At 43.9% G+C, this 20,341-nt stretch overlaps 1 protein-coding gene and 1 long non-coding RNA gene across 14 annotated transcripts in view; both read left to right on the top strand.

Annotated features, from left to right (window-relative positions):
• Positions 1 to 14,108, top strand: part of STN1 (STN1 subunit of CST complex) — a 40,588-nt gene extending 26,480 nt beyond the window's left edge. For 9 of the 13 annotated variants that reach the window (XM_006067736.4, XM_044935529.2, XM_044935525.2 and 6 more), the window contains 3 exons: positions 64 to 186; positions 2,670 to 2,742; positions 10,546 to 11,282. In XM_006067736.4, the coding sequence (XP_006067798.1) occupies positions 64 to 186; positions 2,670 to 2,742; positions 10,546 to 10,703 (354 nt within the window). In that variant the 3' untranslated portion in view covers positions 10,704 to 11,282. Of the gene's footprint in view, positions 1 to 63; positions 187 to 2,669; positions 2,743 to 6,767; positions 8,304 to 10,545; positions 11,283 to 14,067 lie in introns of those variants that run through there. The other 4 variants (XM_044935528.2, XM_044935526.2, XM_044935527.2 and 1 more) reach the window with 4 other exon arrangements.
• A 1,968-nt stretch (positions 14,109 to 16,076) lies between these two features.
• LOC112581560 lies at positions 16,077 to 19,998 on the top strand. The gene is made up of 2 exons (XR_003106161.3): positions 16,077 to 17,356; positions 19,444 to 19,998. It is a non-coding gene; the product is annotated as an uncharacterized LOC112581560 (long non-coding RNA).
• The last annotated feature ends 343 nt before the right edge of the window (positions 19,999 to 20,341 follow it).

Here is a 20,341-nt window from a genome sequence, read left to right as displayed (position 1 = left end):
GTCTAGGGAGTTGCCCTCAAGTGCTATAAGATGGGACTGACTTCTTTTTTTTCCTTCCTACAGATGGGTTTTAAGAATGACACCACTTCCAGAGCAATTCACAGTATATTTAGGAATGCTGTAAAGCTGCTGCAGGAAAAAGGACTCGTTTTCCAGAAAGATGGTGGTTTTGATAACCTATTCTATGTAAGAGACCTGCAACTTAACTTTTTTTCCCTTAGCTTCCATTTGCAAATATATGTATTACTTAGGAATACTTATTTGCTGTTTTTAAAAGTCAGTCATTAAGGAGGTACATAAGGAATGGAAGCCGGCCTTTGTCTTTCCTCTGGTATCATTTTTGGCAGTACATTCTTGTGCACACTTCTAAATATATGCTCCTGTTATCAAAAAAAAAAAAATGTGATCATCCTCTAAATCAGGATTTCTCAACTTCAGTTGTTTGGGCCAGTTGACTCCTTGTTGTGGGGGGCCGTCCTTTGTATTGTAGGGTGTTTGGCAGTGTCCTGGTCTTCACCCACTTGAGAGCAGTAGCAGCACGCCCCGTTGTGGCAACCTTAGTGTCTCCAGACATTGCCAAGTATCCCTTGGGACAGTGGAGAACCACTGCTCTAAATAACCCTCTGTAAGTTTTTGGAGACCAGAACAGCACAGCACAGGCCTCTTTCCATATGAGTCCTTGGATGTCCACCTCATTCTTTTTGACATCTGTATGGTAGTCTATCTTATGGGTACTGGCCATCAATTATTTAACCACTTCTCTCTGATGGACTTTTTTATTGTTTCCATCTTCTGTTCTCGAGTACACTGCTGCTGTGTCTGTCTTTTTGTGGACTTATGTAAGTATTTCTGTGAGATTGACTCTTAAAAGAGGAATGGTTGGAGCAAAGGGCATGTACCTTTATGGTCTGGGTCAATACAATCTGCTTGGTTCTGCCAAAGGTGGTAACAATTACCATTCCCACCAGGGATACAAGCGCTTGCCTGCCTCAGTGAATGAAAGTCACCCAGTCGTGTCCAACTCTGCGACTCCATGGACTGTAGCCTGTCAGGCTCCTCTGTCCATGGGATTTTCTAGGCAAGAATACTGGAGTGGGTTGCCATTTCCTTCAGACTTAAAGTTAAAATTCACCTCCCACTGCCTGACTTTAATACTGGAGGAACAGAGCTGACAGTGATATCCATGTCCACGTCAGTAGCATAGATGTGGCTTGAGCAGCACGTGATTCTCCTGAAGACAGAGCAAAACCCTGAGGATACCCAGGAGCCTCACTCTCTACAGTGTGATTCCTGAGGGGAAGCCTTCCTTAACAGGACATTTTCTTGATGTTGATTTACTCTAGTGATTCCCCTCTTTCAGAAAGTTTTTAAAAATTAAGGTATGTTTTAAATACTATTTCAGTAACTTTTGAAAAGGGTATTCCGTTCTGCATAAGGGTGGGCGGGCAGTTTGGGGGGGCAGGGAAGTTGACTGCCTCTTGTGGGGCAGCTCACCCTAACAGCCCCCTCCCCCACCCCCACTGTCGCATTCTCCCATGAGGCTCTGCGTGGCCTCCTGGGTTGGTAGGAAGCAGCTCTTCCTGAGGAACAGCAGATGTGGGCAGCCATCCAGCGCTGAGGTGTGGCAGGGCTGGGGCACTTCCTCCTGTGAATCAGTCTGAGCTGGAGTGAGGTGATCCAGCTATAATACCTATATTTTCCTCAGCAGAACCACCCCACTTCACTGATTTCACTCCCTGCCCCCACCTCAACCCTGGCCCTAGGTTTCTGTTTTCCTGAGGGTATCGCCTCAGGGGCATCATTATCCTCTGTCTGTCTAGTGCTTTCCAGCTTTCAGCAGCTGTCCCACATTGCCTTAATCTTCCCAGCAACCCCATGAGTCCACAGATGGGTCCTTGTCAGTATCATCATCTTAAATCTGGTCATCCCACGTCCCATCGGCCCAGGGTGCATTCCTGACGTTATGTGTTTGCCCACTTCTTTCTTTTTTTTTCTTCCATTCTTTTTTTTTCTCTCTTTTTCTTCCTCTTTTCCTTTCTTTATTCCTTTCTCTCTTTTTTTGTCATTAGATTTACTACCGAATGTGATGGTGAAGCCCATTTGGTGGCTGTTTCCCTGTTACCTGAGCTAGCTGAGAAAGGAACCCAGGTTATATTTGCCTCTGAGAACAGACAGTGTTTCCGTTTATAGGCTAGACTTACTCTCTTCCTAGCTTTTCATCACAGTTTTATTTCTGTTGTTTTTCCCTATGGTTGGGTGAAGGAACGTGAAACCCAAGAAGAAACACAGGAGGAAAGAGTCCTGGGATTTGATCACTGTGCCTCCCTGAAAAATATAACAAATAAGAGAAATTTTATGAATGTGTTATAAATATTTAAGAAGAAAGTTGCTCCTCAAAAGCAAGGGATTCCAGATTTTCTTTCCATCCTGGCCCCAGTGAACCACCTCCCATGGGAATGTGTCTGTGGGTCACACACAGCCGAAAGCTGCTTGGGGATAGAACTGACGTGACAACAGGTCTGATTTCGAAAACCACACTCATTGATGGTGAATGGATGATGATTGTTATGAAATCTTTAGGAGCTACCCTAAATACTAATTTGGCAGGGTAGGTGACACAGCCTCTCTGTCACTTAACCTTTCTCTCCAAACTCTCTTTTCCTGTTTAGGTAACGAGAGAAGACAAAGAATTGCACAGAAAGATCCACCGGATCATTCAAGAAGAATGCCAGAAACCAAATCGTAAGTGGTGTAATATCCATGTATTCCAGTGTCTTGGAAGGGGAAATGTTCCCTCCTGGAGAGCACTGGACGGAGGGTTAGGAAACCTAGGGCTTTTCCCAGTAACAGCTTAGAGGCGTGACTGGTTCAGACACCTGCCTTCTCGGAGGCTCAGGTTTCTCCTGGCTCAAGTGAGTGTTAGCCTCGCACGGTTGTTCTGACCTGGGCCACATCTAAGAGTCAACCTTGGAGCTTTTATGAACATACCACGCTCAGGTCCCAGCCCCAGGGACTCTGATTCACTCGGGGCTGGGCTGGGGGCTAGACAGTAAACTCCTCAGGTGAACTCTGATACAGTGAGGTAAGTTGTCAGGCTAGGAGTTTTTGACGTCTTTCTGGTTTCATAGTCTCTTGTGTGCATGCTAAGTTGGTTCAGTCATGTCCAACTCTTTGCGACCCTATGGACTGTAGCCTGCCAAACTCCTCTGTTCATGGGCTTCTCCAGGCAAGAATACTGGGGTGGGTTGCCATGCACTCCTCCAGGGGATCTTCCCGGCCCAGGGATTGAACCCACATCTCTTATGTCTCCTGCATTGGCACTAACACCACCAAATTTGTGGTGTTGGCACTAATGTCTCCTGCATTTACTGCATTGGCACTAATGTCTCCTGCATTTACCACTAACACCACCAAATTTGTGTTATTCCTTGTTCTACTCTGACTTCTTATCTCTAAACCCAAACCTGACATTTTCCTCTCTTCTACCATCAAGCCCTTCAGTGTTGGGAGTGGTTCTAGACATTACAGTTTATGAAGAGTATAATTCAGTCATCTAGAAGCCTGATAATTTGCAAGAGAAATGGTTTAGAAAAAGAGTTGATTTTAGTGGAGTTAGGTCAACCCCTAGTGGTTAGAAACTCAAATTGTAGATAGTCTGACAACAGACATTGCCATTTTCACACAAGTTAGAAATAAAGCATTTGTCTTATCTTTAAATCTTGTGTAAACTGACCACTCTTAAAGGTGACTTTTCACAGTCTACCTTTTGTAAACATATGCTAAGAACAAATGTCGACGTATGTCAACAAATGACGCCAAAAGAAGAGTAGAAAGGCTGGTTAAGGAGCACAGGCAGGCCTCTTTCCCCTGCTTGCTTTCTTACCAGAGAGGTCCACCTCCTGTCCTGAAAGCCCACATATGCCTGAGACCTGGATCTTTTCCAGGCTGAGTCAGTGGGTGGAGCAGGACCAGGTCTCCAGCCCTGGTGGTGATGGTATGCAGCCCTGTTTAGCCTTTGAGGACCCATGAGGTCACCTCCCAGAGTGGTGTGATAACAGCTCTTAAAATAAACTGAAAGCAATCTATTATTTGACGCAAGGTTTCTTAACCATTGTTCACTTCATTCAGAACAAGAAGGAAAAGTATCCTTTAGTTGCATTGAGGGGAAACTGCCTGTCCACAACTGAAGAGCTTTTTAGAGCAATGAAATGCGCTATTCTTCCACCAAGAAGGGATGAGAGGGGAGGCTGCTTCCCAGGTGACATTCCTCCACTCATGCTAGTCCCAGGCCATCTGGCCAGATTCTTATTTGGATGTGTATTAGGAACAGGGTGGATAAAGGATTAGTAATCCTAGGGCCTGGTGAAGCAAATGAAGGCAATTCACACTACCTTTCTTAAGAGAATCAAATAGCCTGGGTGATCTGAGGGTCTATAAAGTGGCAGGTTTTATATCCACTTCTAATCGACAGGCCAGGTCCTGCTTTGATGAGTGCGTCTGTCAAGGCTCTGCTAGTCAGTCTATAAAAGGGAGCCTCTAAAAATGATAAGCCAGTTCCCTGAAACTAGTGAACTCCCAGGAGACGAATTCTGGAGCATGAATAACAGGATGCCAACAAAAATATCATGTAGGGACTTAGAGTCTGTTGCAGCCACCCCTTTTCATAAGAAATACCTATGACATTAAAAAGTTATTCGGAATGTTGTATGCATAGGGTAAAAAAGTACAAAAACACACAGAGAAAAGTCAGACTTCCTCCCAGCACCAAGCCACAGGCTCTGTGTTTCCCTTTCCAAGGTAGTAGACGTCATTGGTTTCTGGTGTATCCTAGAGATGTCATATGCATTTATAAAACACATTTGTATAGTTTATCCTTCCTAAAATGCCTAAATAAAGCTTAGCATATAATACTCAATGTTCTATACATTATATTTTAAATCTAGAGGTTATTCAGCAACAGTATGTGTATTAAGTACCTGTCTTTTTAATAGCTGTCTTTATATTTCACTATATGTATTGATAGACAGATATTTGACCATTTATTTAATCATGGCTGTGACAATTGGATCATAAAGAAGGCTGAATGCCAAGGAATTGATGCTTTTGAACTGGGGTGTTGGAGAAGACTCTTGAGAGTCCCTTGGACTGCAAGGAGTTCAAACCAGTCAATCCTAAAGGAAATCAGCCCTGAATATTCATTAGAAGGACTGATGCTAAAACTGAAGCTCCAATATTTTGGCCGCCTGAAGTGAAGAGCCAACTCATTAGAAAAGGCCTTAATACTAGGAAATATTGAAGGCAGGAGGAGAAGGGGATGACAGGATGAGATAGTTGGATGGCATCACTGATTCAATGGACATGAGTTTGAGTAAGCTCCAGGATATGGTGAAGGACAGGGAAGCCTGGCATGCTGCAGTCCATGGGGTCGCAAAGAGTTGGACATAACTGAGCAACTGAACTACAACAACTGAACCTTTAGTTCATTACTAACCTTTCAAACAAAACATAGAATTGAGTTTTCCTTGACAGGATGATTGGTTCAGTTGCTCAGTCGTGTCCGACTCTTTGCAACCCCATGAATCACTGCACGCCAGGCCTCCCTGTCCATCACCAACTCCCAGAGTTCACCCAAACTCATGTCCATCGAGTTGGTGGTGCCATCCAGCCATCTCATCCTCTGTTGTCCCCTTCTTCTCCTGTCCTCAATCCCTCCCAGCATCAGGGTCTTTTCCAATGAGTCATCTCTTCACATGAGGTGGCCAAAGTATTGGAGTTTCAGCTTCAGCATCAGTCTTCGAATGAACACCCAGGACTGCTCTCCTTTAGGATGGACTTGTTGGATGTCCTTGCAGTCCAAGGGACTCTTAAGAGTCTTTTCCAACACCACAGTTCTAAAGTGGTTGGTAGGAGAACTTAAAATCTTTATAGTCACTTACGAGGTTGCAAAGAGTCAGACATGACTGAGCGACTGAGCTGAACTGATGAGTATTTTAGCAAAGGGTATACCTACAATAATGACAGGATCATAAATACGGGCCAGTTTTAAGTCCCTAAAGCACTGGTACTAGGCTTGTCTAAAGACGGGCCGTGTGGCATAGTTGTAAAGAGCAAGCTGTTGGAGCCACCTTACCTGGGTTTGAATCCTGGTTCTGCCACTTTAAAGCTATGTGGCCTTGGGTAAGTCTGTGGCTCAGTTTCTTTGTATGCAAAACAGATAATAATGGTACCTACATTGTGGATTGTTATAAGGATGAAATAAACTGGTGTTTTATAAAACTCTCAGGAAGCTGAAAGAGTGAGAAACACCAAAAACCCTTCCCTCCGCTTAGACAGCAGTCCCATCTGTCTGCTATAGCTATTTTGGAACTCTAGAGTATCTATAAAGGCTGGCAACTTCCAGAGGAAGGTTTGGACAGTAATTGGGCTTGCTTCCAGTCAAGATTCAAATCTTAGTAGCAGCTGCCCATCCCATACCTCCAACTACATAGCAGGCAGCTGTGCATGTGTTTCTGGATCTAGGGTGGGCAGAAAGGGCCTAGTCCTCCGTGTGTCAGGGGTCTGTGCTCTGGTCACTCATTACTGCTTCTGATCACAGAGTCGTGGACAGAGAGGTGGGTGGCCGTTGTTGCACCTCCTCCCATTGCTGTGCCTGCCTCACCCAACAGCTGAGGTGACTTCCAAGGGATTTTAAAAAGACTGGCACCCTTCTTTTTAAAAACCCTTCATTTCTTTTTTTTTTTTTTTTTTTTTGCCCCTTTTGGAGCCAGAAAAGAAAGACTTAAGACATTCAAAATCAACTGCATATATGGGGAAAATTAGAAAGTGACCTCACATACCCAGGAAAAGGCACAGACTCAGAAATAGACCTGAGAAGACCTTAGGTTTCCATCTCAGGCTATTCTTGGCTCAGAGACGGCCTTCAACAACTGAAAAAAATTAGAAACAATAACAAAAAAACAGCTACCACCAGGAAAGGGGAGGAATCTAATCTCCAGAATTACCACATCATTAGATTCAAGTGTCCAGTTTTCAACTAAAAGTGAAAGATATACAAAGAGGAAACTATGACCCATTCAAAGGAACGGGGAAAATAGCAACAGAAACTATCCCTGGAAAAGACCTGATGGCTTATCTATTACACAGAGGCTTTAAAACAACTGTCTTAAAGATGCTCATGAAAATGAAGGGTGAATAAAATGGAAAATATTGATTAAGAGAAAAACTAAAAAGAAATTCTGACAAGGACAGGAACTGAAATGCAACATTTTTACTAGTGATTCAAAGGCAGATTTGAACAGGAAGAAGAATCAACAGGGCCCTGAAGAAAAATGAACAGAACCTAACGGACCCGTGGGACATCATCAAATGGACCAACATATGTGCTATGCGAGTCTCAGAAGAAGAGAGCAGGGGCAGTTATACTAATATCAGACAAGATAGCCTTTAAATCAAAATGTTACAAGAACCAAGGAAGGATATTATATGTTAATAAAAGGCTGGATAAGAAGACATAGCAATTTTAAATGTTATGTGTCTAGTGACAGACCGTCGGAATATTACATGAAGCAAAAACTGACAGAAATAAATAGTTCTACGATAATAGTCGGAGATTTCAGTACTCCACTCTCAATAGTGGATAGAGAAACTGGACAGAAGATAAGGAAGCAGAGGACCTAAATAAGACCACAAGTCAGCCAGATCTGACCTGTGCACACAGAAGCCCACCTGACAACAGCATGCGTGGGACCTTCTCCAGGATAGACCATGTTAGACCATCAGCAGTTCTCAACAGGTTTTAAAAGATAGCTATCATACAAAGTATCTTCTCTCTGACCAGTATCTTTTGAAGTTAGAAGACAGTAACAGAAGAAAAGCTGAAAATTTTACAAATTTGTGAGAATTAAATAACACACTCTTAACCAGTTGACCAAAGAAGAAATCACATGGGGAATTATAAAATACTTAGAGATGAATGAAAACTAAAACACAGCATACCAAAACTTATGGGACACAGCAAAAGCTGGGTATAAAGGGGAACTTTATAGCTAAGAACACTTACATAGGTTTACAATTTAAGGAACTAAAAAAGAACAAAGTAGCTCAAAGCTAATAGAAGGAAGGAAATAATAAAAATTAGAGCACAGATAAATGAAATAGAGAATAGAAAAACAATAGAGAAAATCAAGGAAACCAAAAATTGCTTCTTTGAAAAGATCATCAAAATTGCTAAACATTTAGCTGGGTAGACTAAAAAAAAAAAGAGATAAAACTCAGATTACTAAAATCAGAAATGAAAATGAGGACATCAATACTGGTTCTACAGAAATAAAAAGGATTATAAAAAAGTACTATAAACACTTGTATGCCAACAAATTGTATAACCAGATGAAATGGACAAATTCCTATAAACACAGAGCCTACCAAGACTAAATTATGAAGACATGGAAAATCTGAATAGATCTACAGTAAGGAGATTGAATCAGTAATAAATAATCTCCCAACAAAGAAAAGTTTGGACCTAATGGTTTCACCGGTGAATTGTAAACATTTAAAGAACTAATGCCAGTCCTTTTCCGCCTGTGACTGGAAGACCCCTCTATGAACAGCCTTGCTACACAACCCTCAGATGGCAGAATGGCCTTTGTGAAGAAGTCCTTTAAGACCTCTGGGGTAGTCAGCACTGCTGAACATACATGCGTATACATCACCTTGCCCTGAGCCCCAGGTCTTATAAAAACTAAGATTACAAGCTGAGCAGTGCTGGGATTCCCAGTGTTCCCTCTCTGCTGTGTGCAAACCCATTTTTGCTTGGTGTCCTTCTCTACCCATCATCATCAGCTCTTCCTCTTGGGAAAAGTTGAAGCTTCTTTAGAGCATGGACTAGATTTTGTGCATCTTCTTAGGTTATGAATATAACGATAAGTAAATTCTCCAAGGATGAAGCACCCACCGTGAGTCTCCTTTCATCAACACAACCAGAGGTGAAGCAGGTGCTTTTCTTCCCATTTTATACATGAGGATGCGGGATGAGAAACATGGACCACTTAGCCCCAGTCATAGAGCCAGCACTTGAATTTGGGTCCTTTGGACTCCAGAGTCTGCTTTCCATCTGCCCTCTGTACGTGTTCCCGCTTGCTTAGTGCTGCACATGTATTAATAGTAGGTGTTCAGGAAATTTTGATCGAACAAATGTTGAAGAAACAGCCTGGAAATGTGGAGACCAGTGGAGTTTCCCAACAGTAAACCCCGGTTGGTAGGAATAATGAGTTGAGTAGCCACTAGAGGTCAGAATTAACAAGTCTTTGTTAGCCCACTACCTGTGATCGGCCCTGACCCTTACAGCTGGGAAGGACCTCAGAGGTGCGCCCACCTCTGGTCCCACTCCCTATTGATCAGAAAACCAGGCTTGAAGATGCAGTGACTTGCCCAAAGCCACAGCCATGTGTTGCCCATCACCACAACCCCTCCAGGACTTTCCTGGAGCCTAAAGCATTCTGTCATCTGAAAACAATGTTCAGTGACTGTGCAGAGCACTAGTGAGCCAAGTGCTAGGCATATGTCAGTGAGAGACCTGACTGTGCTGAAAACTGGGGAGGGTTGATTTCCAGGAATGAGGTTTGACTTTGACTCAATGTTACAAATAAGTTTTGTGTCATGACCCAGCAAATTATATCATTTTATTATACATTTTACTGCAACTATATATATACATATATAATCGAATATAAATTAATATTTAGCCTACCTTAATATTTATCCTACCTAAAATGCAATACATTCTGTAATCTCATATTCTGGTCTGCCTCAGTCTGTTTGGTAAGAAAAGAATGCTGTTCACAACCCACTAAATTGATTTCATGATCCTCTAGTGGTCATAACTTCAGTATGAATACCACTATTGCAAAATGATTGATTTCTGCTACGAAAACGGTCAGCCACCCTGAACTGTCACAAATGGTCCCATTTGTTCTGGTAGAGGGTGAGAAGTTCCTCGAACACAGCCACCACAGACAGACTGTTTGGAAGCCTAGGCAGAGAGGAGTCAGAAGAGGCCAGAGGTCACCATTGCAGTCCCATGGTCCAGGATTTGCGGAAGGAATAAGGAGACTGCTGCAGGCTGGCTCTGCTGTCCACCTCAGGAGGGCTCCCACCTGCGAAGCTAGGGGGTTAGCACTGAACATGTGCACCTGTACATGTGACTTCCTGAGAGAAAAAGATGATTACGTGCTAAAATCCCACGGGGTTATGAGTATACAATTACTGATTGGGAATCCTGGAAGGCTGAAGGCCTGTGTCCCTGAGCAGTGGTCCCTGGCACACACCTGAGAACAGGTGATTTAGTTTGTTGTCATCAGTAAGGTAGGCCAGTGCATCTCCTGCTTTAATGTACAGGAGAATCATCGAGCGGGTGGGGAGGTCTTATGAAGCTGCAGGTTCTGGTTCAGGAAATACAGAGAAGGACTTCCATGTAGAGGAGAGGATGCAGGGGAGAGAGGAGGGTCTGACGGGTGTGTCCAGGCTTCGCCAACTCCCTTTTTCCCACAGACGTGGAGAAGGGCTGCCACTTCCTGCACATCCTGGCCTGTGCCCGCCTGAGCCTCAGCCCAGGCCTGAGTGAACCCGTGCTGCAGCAGGTGCTGGAGCTGCTGGAGGACCAGAGTGACATCGTCAGCACCACGGAGAAATACTACACGGCATTCTGAGCAGAGGCCAGCAGGCAGCACAGGTCCATCCAACTCCCAGAGCTTGCTCAAACTCCTGTCCATCGAGTCAGTAATGCCATCCAGTCATCTCATCCTCCGTCATGCCCTTGTCCTCCTGCCTTCAATCTTTCCCTCCATCAGGGTCTTTTCAAATGAATCAGCTCTTCACTTCTACCTGCTGTATCCTGGGATAAAATGACTTTTCTCAGCCACAACATGCAAGAAAACCCTCATTGGACTCTAGGCTGGACCGAGCATTACTCACGGAGCAGAAGAGGAAGAAACTTCTCGTGGCTGGCCTGGATGGAGGTTCTGCCGTGGGAAGGGACCTTCCATGGTAAAGGCCCCTGGAAACAGGAACAGAACAGCGTACAGATCACCAGCTCAGATGCTTTTGAAAACTTCAGACTATCAGATACTTTCTTGGCATCTCTTGGTGGTTAAGACCCTGGTGTAGGGGACTAGGTCTCCCTGGATGAGTGTTGCTGACCTATAATTTCTGTGGGTCAAACCCCAGCAGTGGGTCCAGTCTTGGGTTGAATTGTTTATAGTGATGGGAATAAAACAGGATCTAAGGCATGGCTCTGTATTTGCCATTTTCCTTTTTTCCCTTCTGAATCACATGGCATTTCAGTACATGTCCCTGTGCTTGAGGATACTGACTAAATTCAACATATCGTCTCAATACCCTGAAGTTCTCCGAGGCTGCCGGCCAATTACCTGGCAGTGATAGATGTTATTTTCAAGGTTACCATTGAATGTGCAGGACGCCCTGACACCTTCCAAACACTCGGGATGTGCCCAGACAGGTGATGGGGTCATGCTTTTGCTGGGAAAGACAGGTAAAGGGAAGAAATCTGGTGTACAGCATAGGCTTGTTCTAACAGCTCGATGACAAATCCAGCCAGCGAAAAGCAAGTGCAGGGAAAGATTTGGAGTTAATTACAGTCATTTCACAAAAGCACATCTGCCTTTGGCTGCATCCTTAGAATTTGATGTAATAAGCTTTTAGCAGCTCTACTGGAGAGCCTGCAGGCCTGGTCTGTTCTGCTCTGTGTGGAAACAGTGGTTTTACACTCAGAAGTCGCCTGTGGCTCCATGTGTGAGTCCTGGAATGAGTCCCGATAGACGACTTCCTGTCTTGGACTTTCCTGACTTTGACCCAAACCTCTGCCCGGTTTCTAGCAGTTATTACCCAGGTAGGTGCCCTGTATTCAGAAGGGTTCCTATAGAACAAGGTTTACCTGGAATGACACCCCAGTGGTTCCTCCTTAAGATCAGCAGCTGTTCCATGCTGAACACATCTCAGATTATTGGAGCTGCCAGGAAGGGGTCTTGAGTTGGAACATAAAAAGGACACATCCAAAAAAAAAAAAAAAAAAAGGACACATCCTTGCACACAACCACCCCGCTTCTAGGGGGGCTATAACCCCAAGGAGGTGATCACAGAGGATGGAGAGAATGAGTGTCCAGGGTGCCCACTGCTGTGTAAAACTGGGGTAAATATTCCTCTTTAGGGAAAACTTAGCTAGGGTACATGTACACAATGAACTACTATGCAGCCATTAAGTCAATGGAGTAGACAAATACTGTTGCCATGGAGCAGTATCCCCGGGAGATTGAGTGGGAAGAAAATTGAGTTCCAAATCTATTTATATAATACCACTGACCTGCAGCCCCCTGTGTGTGTCTGTATGTTTCTAAAAAGAGAGTGTCCATCCATATAAATGTGGCAAGTATACGCATACATACAGTTGACCACTCCACTCCTAGGGTTCAGTCCCAGACCTCTTTTCTGTTTAGCTTGCTCGCATGGGAATCTCAACCAGTCCCAAGGCTCAGACCATCTGTATGTTGACAAACCCCAGTTTACATCCAGTTCACACCTCTTGGAACTCCTGATCCTCCAGTCAGCCTCCTGCTGACAGCATCATTTAGGTGTCCAGCAGACATCACAAATGTAAGATATCCAAAGCCAGGCCCCCACCCACCACTGACCCCAAACGTGCTCCTTCAGAAGTTTTCCCTGGTTCAGGAAGAGGCAGCTCCATTTTCCCAGTTGCTCAGGCCAAGCCCGTTGACTCCTCTCCTCTCATATCCCATGTCCAACCTGCCCATAATGGCACCTCATTCCTTTACCGCCACGCCTGGAATACGGCAGGGCTCCTACTGTCCTCTCTGCTCCCTGGCCCCTCTTCAGCTCCCACTGTGGAGCGGAGCACAGCAGCCCCGCTCCACAGTGCTTTTCTCATCACGTGGAACACGCTCTGTATGTTTCTTACTTACCCTGCTTATATTCTCCCCAACAGAAGGAATGCTCCATGAAAGCAAGACTTTTTCTCTGTTTCATTTCCTGCTGTGTCCCAGCACCTAGAACAGGGCCCAGCACATCTTCCAAGTGATACCACGACTATGTGTGTGTGTGTGGCTCCCCTCCACCTGCTAAGAGCTTCCTCTCTTTCCTGGGGACTTTTCTCCAGTTCAGGCTGGAAGTACTCAGAATTAACACCTACCAGCTTCAGCCAATGGGACCTGGGGTATAAATACTTCTGTTCCCTCACCCTTCCAATGAAATATATCTGAGGTTCATGTTCTACAGCACTTCCCAGAGTTTGTCTGGGATTAGGCTCCATCTGCCCACAACAGCAGTAACTTGATAATTGCCCTCATTTGGCTGCCTTACCCTGTCTTACTTTACCCTCTCCAGTACTCTTTGCTGCATCTCCCAAAGGAATGGCTTCCTTTTTGATTCTTGTCTCAGGGTCAGATTCTGAACAAGCACAACACAAATGCTCACAAGTTTATTTGAAATTCTAATGAATAATTATGCACATCAGATTGTTAGAAATGCTCCCCAAAGTGACGCACTTGTTACCTCTGAAAGGTGAGATGTCAGATGCTTTTTAACTACATATCTATACTTGAGTAGTGTTACAATTAGTATATGTCATCATACACTTCCCCAACTGTCTCACAAACATCTTTTTAATTAAAAAAAAGTTGGGGGCACAGCAAGCAACATGCAGGATCTTAATTTCCCAACCAGGGATCAAACCTGTGCCTCCTGCTTTGGAAGAGCAGAGTCTTAACCACTGGACCACCAGGAGAGTCTCAAGTGTCATTATACAGAAATAACAAAGCTGTCTCTCGCTCCCCACCCCACACTCACGTAATCTAAATCATGAGTGAACCAAGAATGCAATGAGACTTTTCCCTCCATAGTGAGATGAGGAAAGCTCCTAGAAAACTCTCTGGGGCTACAGTTGGGTCACTGCTCATGAACTGAAGAGCAACCGAGGGGTCTCCCTGGGAAGGAGGGAAACTGAGCAGACGTCCCCCTGTCCTTTCCATGCACACATTTCAGGAGCCGGGAACACTGCCTATAGTTAACGTAAGCGAGAAGACACATGGTGCTCTGTCTGGTCAAGGATTTGTTTGAAGACTCCTGATTATCCCCATCTGGTAAGCTCCCAGTGCTTCTCATCCCTATAAGCCACTTCTTTCTAATTATTTCCCCCTCTGATAGTGTGCCAGGACACTGGCCGGGAAAAAGCCAAGCAGAAAGAAGTCTGTTCAGTGATGAAGAACCCAAAACTTGGTGCCAAGGATTAAAACCAAGCAAACTTGTAATTTTCCACTGGAGAAAACATCCACACTTTTTTATTAGTGCCATCTCTTCTCTACAAGTGGCCTCTAGAGCAACTGCTGGAAAAAAGCATCTCATTGTTTCCTGACTAGATTTACATGAAGCATACAGGCAAACTCAGGAAGACGGTGATGAGGCTTGCTGGAGAAGCTGGCAGCAGGCGCTGGGAGAGAAGTAGAGCAACCTGAAGGGAAATCCTGTCCGTGGATGAAGAACCTTGCAATAGAGTTTTTATTTGCCTAATAGTCTATTACAGGTGGAGGCTCTAAATGTGATCCCAAACTCCCACATAAGTGAGTTTTTACTTAATCCAGAATTTTTTTTTTAAGTGACTTATTTTTATTGAACTTTTATTAGGTAAACCCAAACAGGTCAGTCCCAGGTTTTCCATGTTCAGAGGAATTCTAAATCAAATCCCAAATTCCTGAAGAGACTCCAGCCTCTCCCTGTATGTCAAATTTAAATGATAGCTTTCACTTTGTAACATCAAAAGAGGAATTTTGAAGACCACAAAATAGCCCTGGTTTTTTGTTTTTGTTTTTAAACAAAGACAGTAAAGTGGTGTCTCATTAATTCAGACTGATGTGGTGAAATCTTTGTGTAAGTTAGTGAAAAACCTGGGCTTGAAATAGTGCCATCTTGTGACTTCTGGTCTACCCAATGAATCATACTATGTCTGAATTACTATGAGGGAACAGGGTTGCTGCTCTTAGGAAAGCTGCTCTAATGAATGATTACTTAAATTATGTATCATTTGTTATTATTCAGTATCACTTAATTTTTTATGTATTTTGTGTCATTTTTATGTATTATATATCATTTAATATCAATAGGTGATTTTACAGCACTTGAATTTAAGAGATTTGAAAACATACTTCCATACAAAAAATTGTATGCAAATGTTCTCAGCACTATTATTCCTAATAACCAGAAACTGGAAACCACCCAGATGACCAACTACTAATAAGTGGATAAACAGATGTGATACATTCATACAATGGAATATTAACCAGCCATAAAAAAGGAATAGAGTACCGATAAATATTACAGTATGATGAACCTTGAAAACATTGTGCTCAGTGAAAGATGTCAGATACAAGAGGCCACATATTGTATGATTCCATTTATAGGAAATGTCCAAAATAGGCAAATCCATGAAGACAAAAAATGGATTAGTCGGGGCAGGCGGAGAGTTGGTAGCACAGGGTTTCTTTTGGGGGTGACAGAAGTTTTCTGGAATTAGGTAGTGATGGTGTTTGCACAACTCTGAATGTACTCAATGAACTGTGAGTTAGGTTGGGATTCCTCACAGCATGGCAGCAGGGTTCCAGGGTAGGCACCCCAAGGAAGAGCACATCCCACATGGAAGCTGCACGGCCGTTTTGTGCAGAGTCCCAGAAGCCGCACAGTGTCACTTCCGCAGCATTCTGATTGTCAGGGCTGTCACCGAGTGCCGCCCAGATTCCAGAAGAAAGGAATAAACTACCCCTGATGGGGAATAACAAGGCTCTAGAAGTGCACGTAGATCTGCAAGGAGATCCAACCAGTCCATCTTAAAGGAAATCAGTCCTGAATATTCATTGGAAGGACTGATGCTGAAGCTGAAACTCCAATACTTTGGCCACCTGATGTGAACAACTGACTCATTGGAAAAGACCCTGATGCGGGGAAAGATTGAAGGCGGGAGGAAAAGGGGACGACTGAGGATGAGATGGTTGGATGGCATCACCAACTCAATAGACGTGAGTTTGAGTAAGCTCTGGGAGTTGGTGATGGAAAGGGAAGCCTGGAGTGCTGCCGTCCATGGGGTCGCAAAGAGTCGGACATGACTGAGCGACTGAACTGTCTGAGAAGTGCACGTAGAATGGGAGTATTGCTGTGGCCACACTGGGGAAATATAATCACTCACAGATAATCTTTCAGGTTTTATATACATACAGCCTCATTCTTTTTTTCAACTTACTTATTTGGCTGCACTGGGTCTTAGTTGCAGTATGTGAGATCTAGGTCCCTGACCAGGGATCGAACCAGGCCCCCTGCATTGGGAGCATGGCGTCCTAGCTATTGGACCACCAGAGAAGTCCCTGTCACAGCCTTGTTCTTTAAAAAAAATTTTTTTTAATATCCAAAAGTACAAAGGAGAAAAACTGATGTATCACTTCCCAGGTACTCTTTTTTTTTTAGATTATATGTCTACTTAGAAAAATAACAATATTTTGCCCAAAATATATGTCAGTATTTTAAATGCACCTTGCTTTTTTGTTTAATAACATATCTTAAAATTCAGGTGTTTTTTGGTTTTTTTTTTCCACTTCGGCATGCAAGATTGACTACATTCTTTTAAATGGTCAGATAATTCTTTTGTATGTTTAACGTTTTTATGTATCCTTTAAGGTTTTTAACCAGACCCTCTAATGAAAGACGTTTAATTGGTCACCAGTTTGTTGCTATTGTGACCAATTATGCAGGAAACATCCTTGTACGTTTTCCTTTTCTTTGGCATATGTTTGCATATATTTGTAAGGTAAGTTTTATTTTGTTTTGTTTTTATGTATTTGGCTGCCGTGACGGGTCTTAGTTGCAGTATGCAGGATCTTCATTGCGGGCACAGACTCTCTCTCTAGTTGTGCATGGGCTTAGTTGCTCCAGAGAAATGTGGGATTTTAGTTCCCCAAACAGCATCCCTGGAATTGCAAGGCAGATTCTTAACCACGAACCACCAGGGAAGTCCCTGTATGGTAAATTTTTATTAACACAACCACCAGGAGAAAGGTCTTGAACATTTAAAAATTCAAAATATTCATTGGAAAGGTTGATCTGTTATCTCTTCTCTTTTTAAAAAAATACTTATTTTTAAAATTTTTATTATCTATTTGGCTGTGCTAAGTCTTAGTTTCGGCATGTGACTCTTCGTTGCAGTATGTAGGATCTAGTTCCCTGACCAAGGATCATATCTGGGCCCCATGCATTGGGAGTGTGGAGTCTTAGCCCGTGGACCACCAGGGAAGTAAGTCCTATTTTCTCTTATTTATGAGCCTACTCTTCGCTTACAAGCTCACCAACACTGTGCATATTTGAAGAAGGAAATGGCAACCCATTCCAATATTCTTGCCTGGGAAATCCCATGGACAGAGGAGCCTGGAGGGCTACAGTCCGTGGGGTTGCAAAGAGTCAGACACAACTGAGAGTGTACATATTAAAATTGTACATACTATCAGTAGTTTTAATCACTGTCTATCTGATTGGTAAAAACAACTTGTAGGTTTTGCTTGCATTTCTACTTCTTTAGATATGAGTGGCATCTAGCATCAGTTCATTCCAGGCAACCTCTGGACGAATGTAGTTCTGCCCTGGACACTGGCCATTACTTCCATTGGAAGCTGAGGGAGGCCTGGTCGTATCAGCCACAGAAACAGTCCAAGGCCGGACGCTGAGGTCCTAGTTAATACACAGCTGGAATAAACATCCTGAAGAACTCAAACCTCAATGTTCCCCATTTGCTACTTCAAGTGCTTGGACACATGCCTGCTCAAATGTTATATAATACATGAAGGCAGCAATCTTTTAAAAACCAGTCACCATATTATAGACTCAGTCCTCTCATAAACCAGACGCCATTCAACTCTGGTTCAGTGACTCTGTCCCCAGTCAGATAAACTGTAAGAAACTAAAGATGTTTTTAAGAAAGTGCTCATTAAGTGGAGAAGATAGGTTTAGTAATAGAAATGGCCTTAATGATGCTTCCACTTTAATCAGCATAGCCTAATTATCATAATAAGGTGATCTTGCATTTTCATCATTGACCAGGTTTTGTACAGTTCATGGGGCACTGGGCAACAGCCATTTAGATAATCTTGTTGGCTGGAAATTGCATCCTCAGGGAGAAGGCTTTTTAGTTTTGTTCTGAGGAGAGTCAGTGAATGGAGGAAAGAAAGCAGGGGTGAAGACATAAAACGCTTCTGTTTTTCTTTTTTGGTTTTTTTAGCTTTACTTTAGAGCAGAGCAACAGTGGTGTCACATAAGCACTGATATGTGGCACAAGTAACCTGTGAGAAGTACACCGTTTTCTGATGTACTGAAATTTGTGAATGATTATTCTAATATAAATTTGGTGGCAGAATAATATATTGAGCTGTTAGCATGGGATTTGTATTTCCTGTCTTCTATTTCTTCTTCCAAGCAAGAAGCCAGCCTTGCCTCCAGGAGGTTTGGTTTGGAGGCTGAAACCAGAAGTTGTTTGTGCAGACAAGCTGGCTTATGTTTTCTGGAAGCCTGGAGCCTGGGAGGGACTGGAGATGAGTGGGCTTCAGGCCTGGCAGACCAGAATGTGCTGCCCAGGGTGCCTGCGGCAGGTGGCAGGTTGGCAGGACTTCTGTGGGGAGATTTTGCAGTGTCTCTTGCAGACTTAAGCATTGACTTAAGATCCCCAGCCTCAGCCGAGATTCTCAAGCTTGGAAAGGAAGCTTCTGCAAGCGTTCTCTAAAGGAACACCCTGGGGACATGAGCAGAAGACTTATGTACCCTCCTATGTGATGTATTTTCACGCATCCCAAGAGAAGGGGAGAGCCTGCCCCACCCCATTACCACCAATATTACTTTCTTTCCAGCCTAGAGAATGAGGGCTCCCAAGCCTCAGCTAACTTGAAATAAAGAAAAAGAAGGCATATGATGTGTCGCCCCCCTCACCCTGAGTTTTAGGAGTAAGATTCCTACTGCACTGCAGTGAGAATCAAGGCAAGGTGAATTTTAGAACAAGATCACATTCCCACCCCACCCGCTTTTGCATTCCAGAATGGTCTGTTGAGTGGAAGGGGGAAAAAAAAAAAAGTATCGAGTTGGCCAAAAAGTTAATTCGGGTTTGTCCGTAAGCTGTTACGGCAAAACCCAAACTTTTTGGCCAACCCAAATACTCTAGCAGGAGCACCCTGCATACAAAAACCACTTGCCCTGCGTCACTGTGGAAACAATTGGAAATCGCAGCCTCAGGAGATGGGGAGGGCCATATGATGAGTTTGTTATGTATCATCAGTGGGGTCCACCTTATCATGAACTGAAAATGTCACCCTCTCTGCAACCATCATGCATGGTGACCAGCTGGACATGACCTGGACCACAGGCAAGCGATCAGAGAGGATCTAACCTAGGAGAAGGCCCCAAACCACCTGAGCAGCGAGTCTTCTCCCAACATGAAGAAGCTTGAAAAGGCCTGACTCATCCAGCAGCCAGCCCCAGCCCAGCCCAGCCCAGTGCCTCAGGAAGAGTCAGCAAACAGCCTGTGTGGTTTCTTTCCAGTCCCAGCTTGCCTTGACCTGGTGGAAGGCAAGAAGTAGACACGCCACTCCTGGCCAGCTTGGGAATGGTGGTGTCAGCACTCTGTCGAGGGCTGGGCACAAGCCCACACACCACACCCTCAGGGTGAGCCTGAGGGCGAGGTGAGGAGGCATCTGCCATTTCTGTCCATTTGTTGTGGACCCAGGTAATCAGGAAAAATAGGAGGTGGACAGGTTCTGAACCTATAGCCAGCTGAGGTCTTAGACTTGACCGTTCCCATGTATTCCCTCAGAGGTTGCCCACATCACAGTTCACTTGGAATTCTGTGACAGACCCAGCAGAAGGGACAGAATGGTGCTTAATAAATGTTTCAGTGGATTTGGCCAGTGCATTGTACTTATTGTCAACTGTATGCTAGGCATCATGCCATGTTGTAGAGGGGGATACCAAGGCAAAGCTCCAACCCTGTCTCCAGGACACTTGAAATAGAGTGGATCATAAGCACATGTCTATATGACTTATAACCCATGGATACATATGGTCTTGTTTGACCCTCAGAGTTTAAAAATACTCAGTTCAGTTCAGTTGCTCAGTCGTGTCTGACTCTTTGTGACACCATGGACTGACTGCAGCACGCCATGCTTTCCTGTTGGTAAAAATAGTAAACCAACATTAAAAAAAAACATTGGCTGTCATCTGTATTTAAAAAAAAAAAAAAAGG

Source organism: Bubalus bubalis, chromosome 23, assembly GCF_019923935.1.
Source record: "Bubalus bubalis isolate 160015118507 breed Murrah chromosome 23, NDDB_SH_1, whole genome shotgun sequence".
NCBI classification, from domain to species: Eukaryota; Metazoa; Chordata; class Mammalia; order Artiodactyla; family Bovidae; genus Bubalus; species Bubalus bubalis.
The sequence above is the reverse complement of the archived record's forward strand: the minus strand, read 5'-3'. Positions and strand labels throughout refer to the sequence as shown.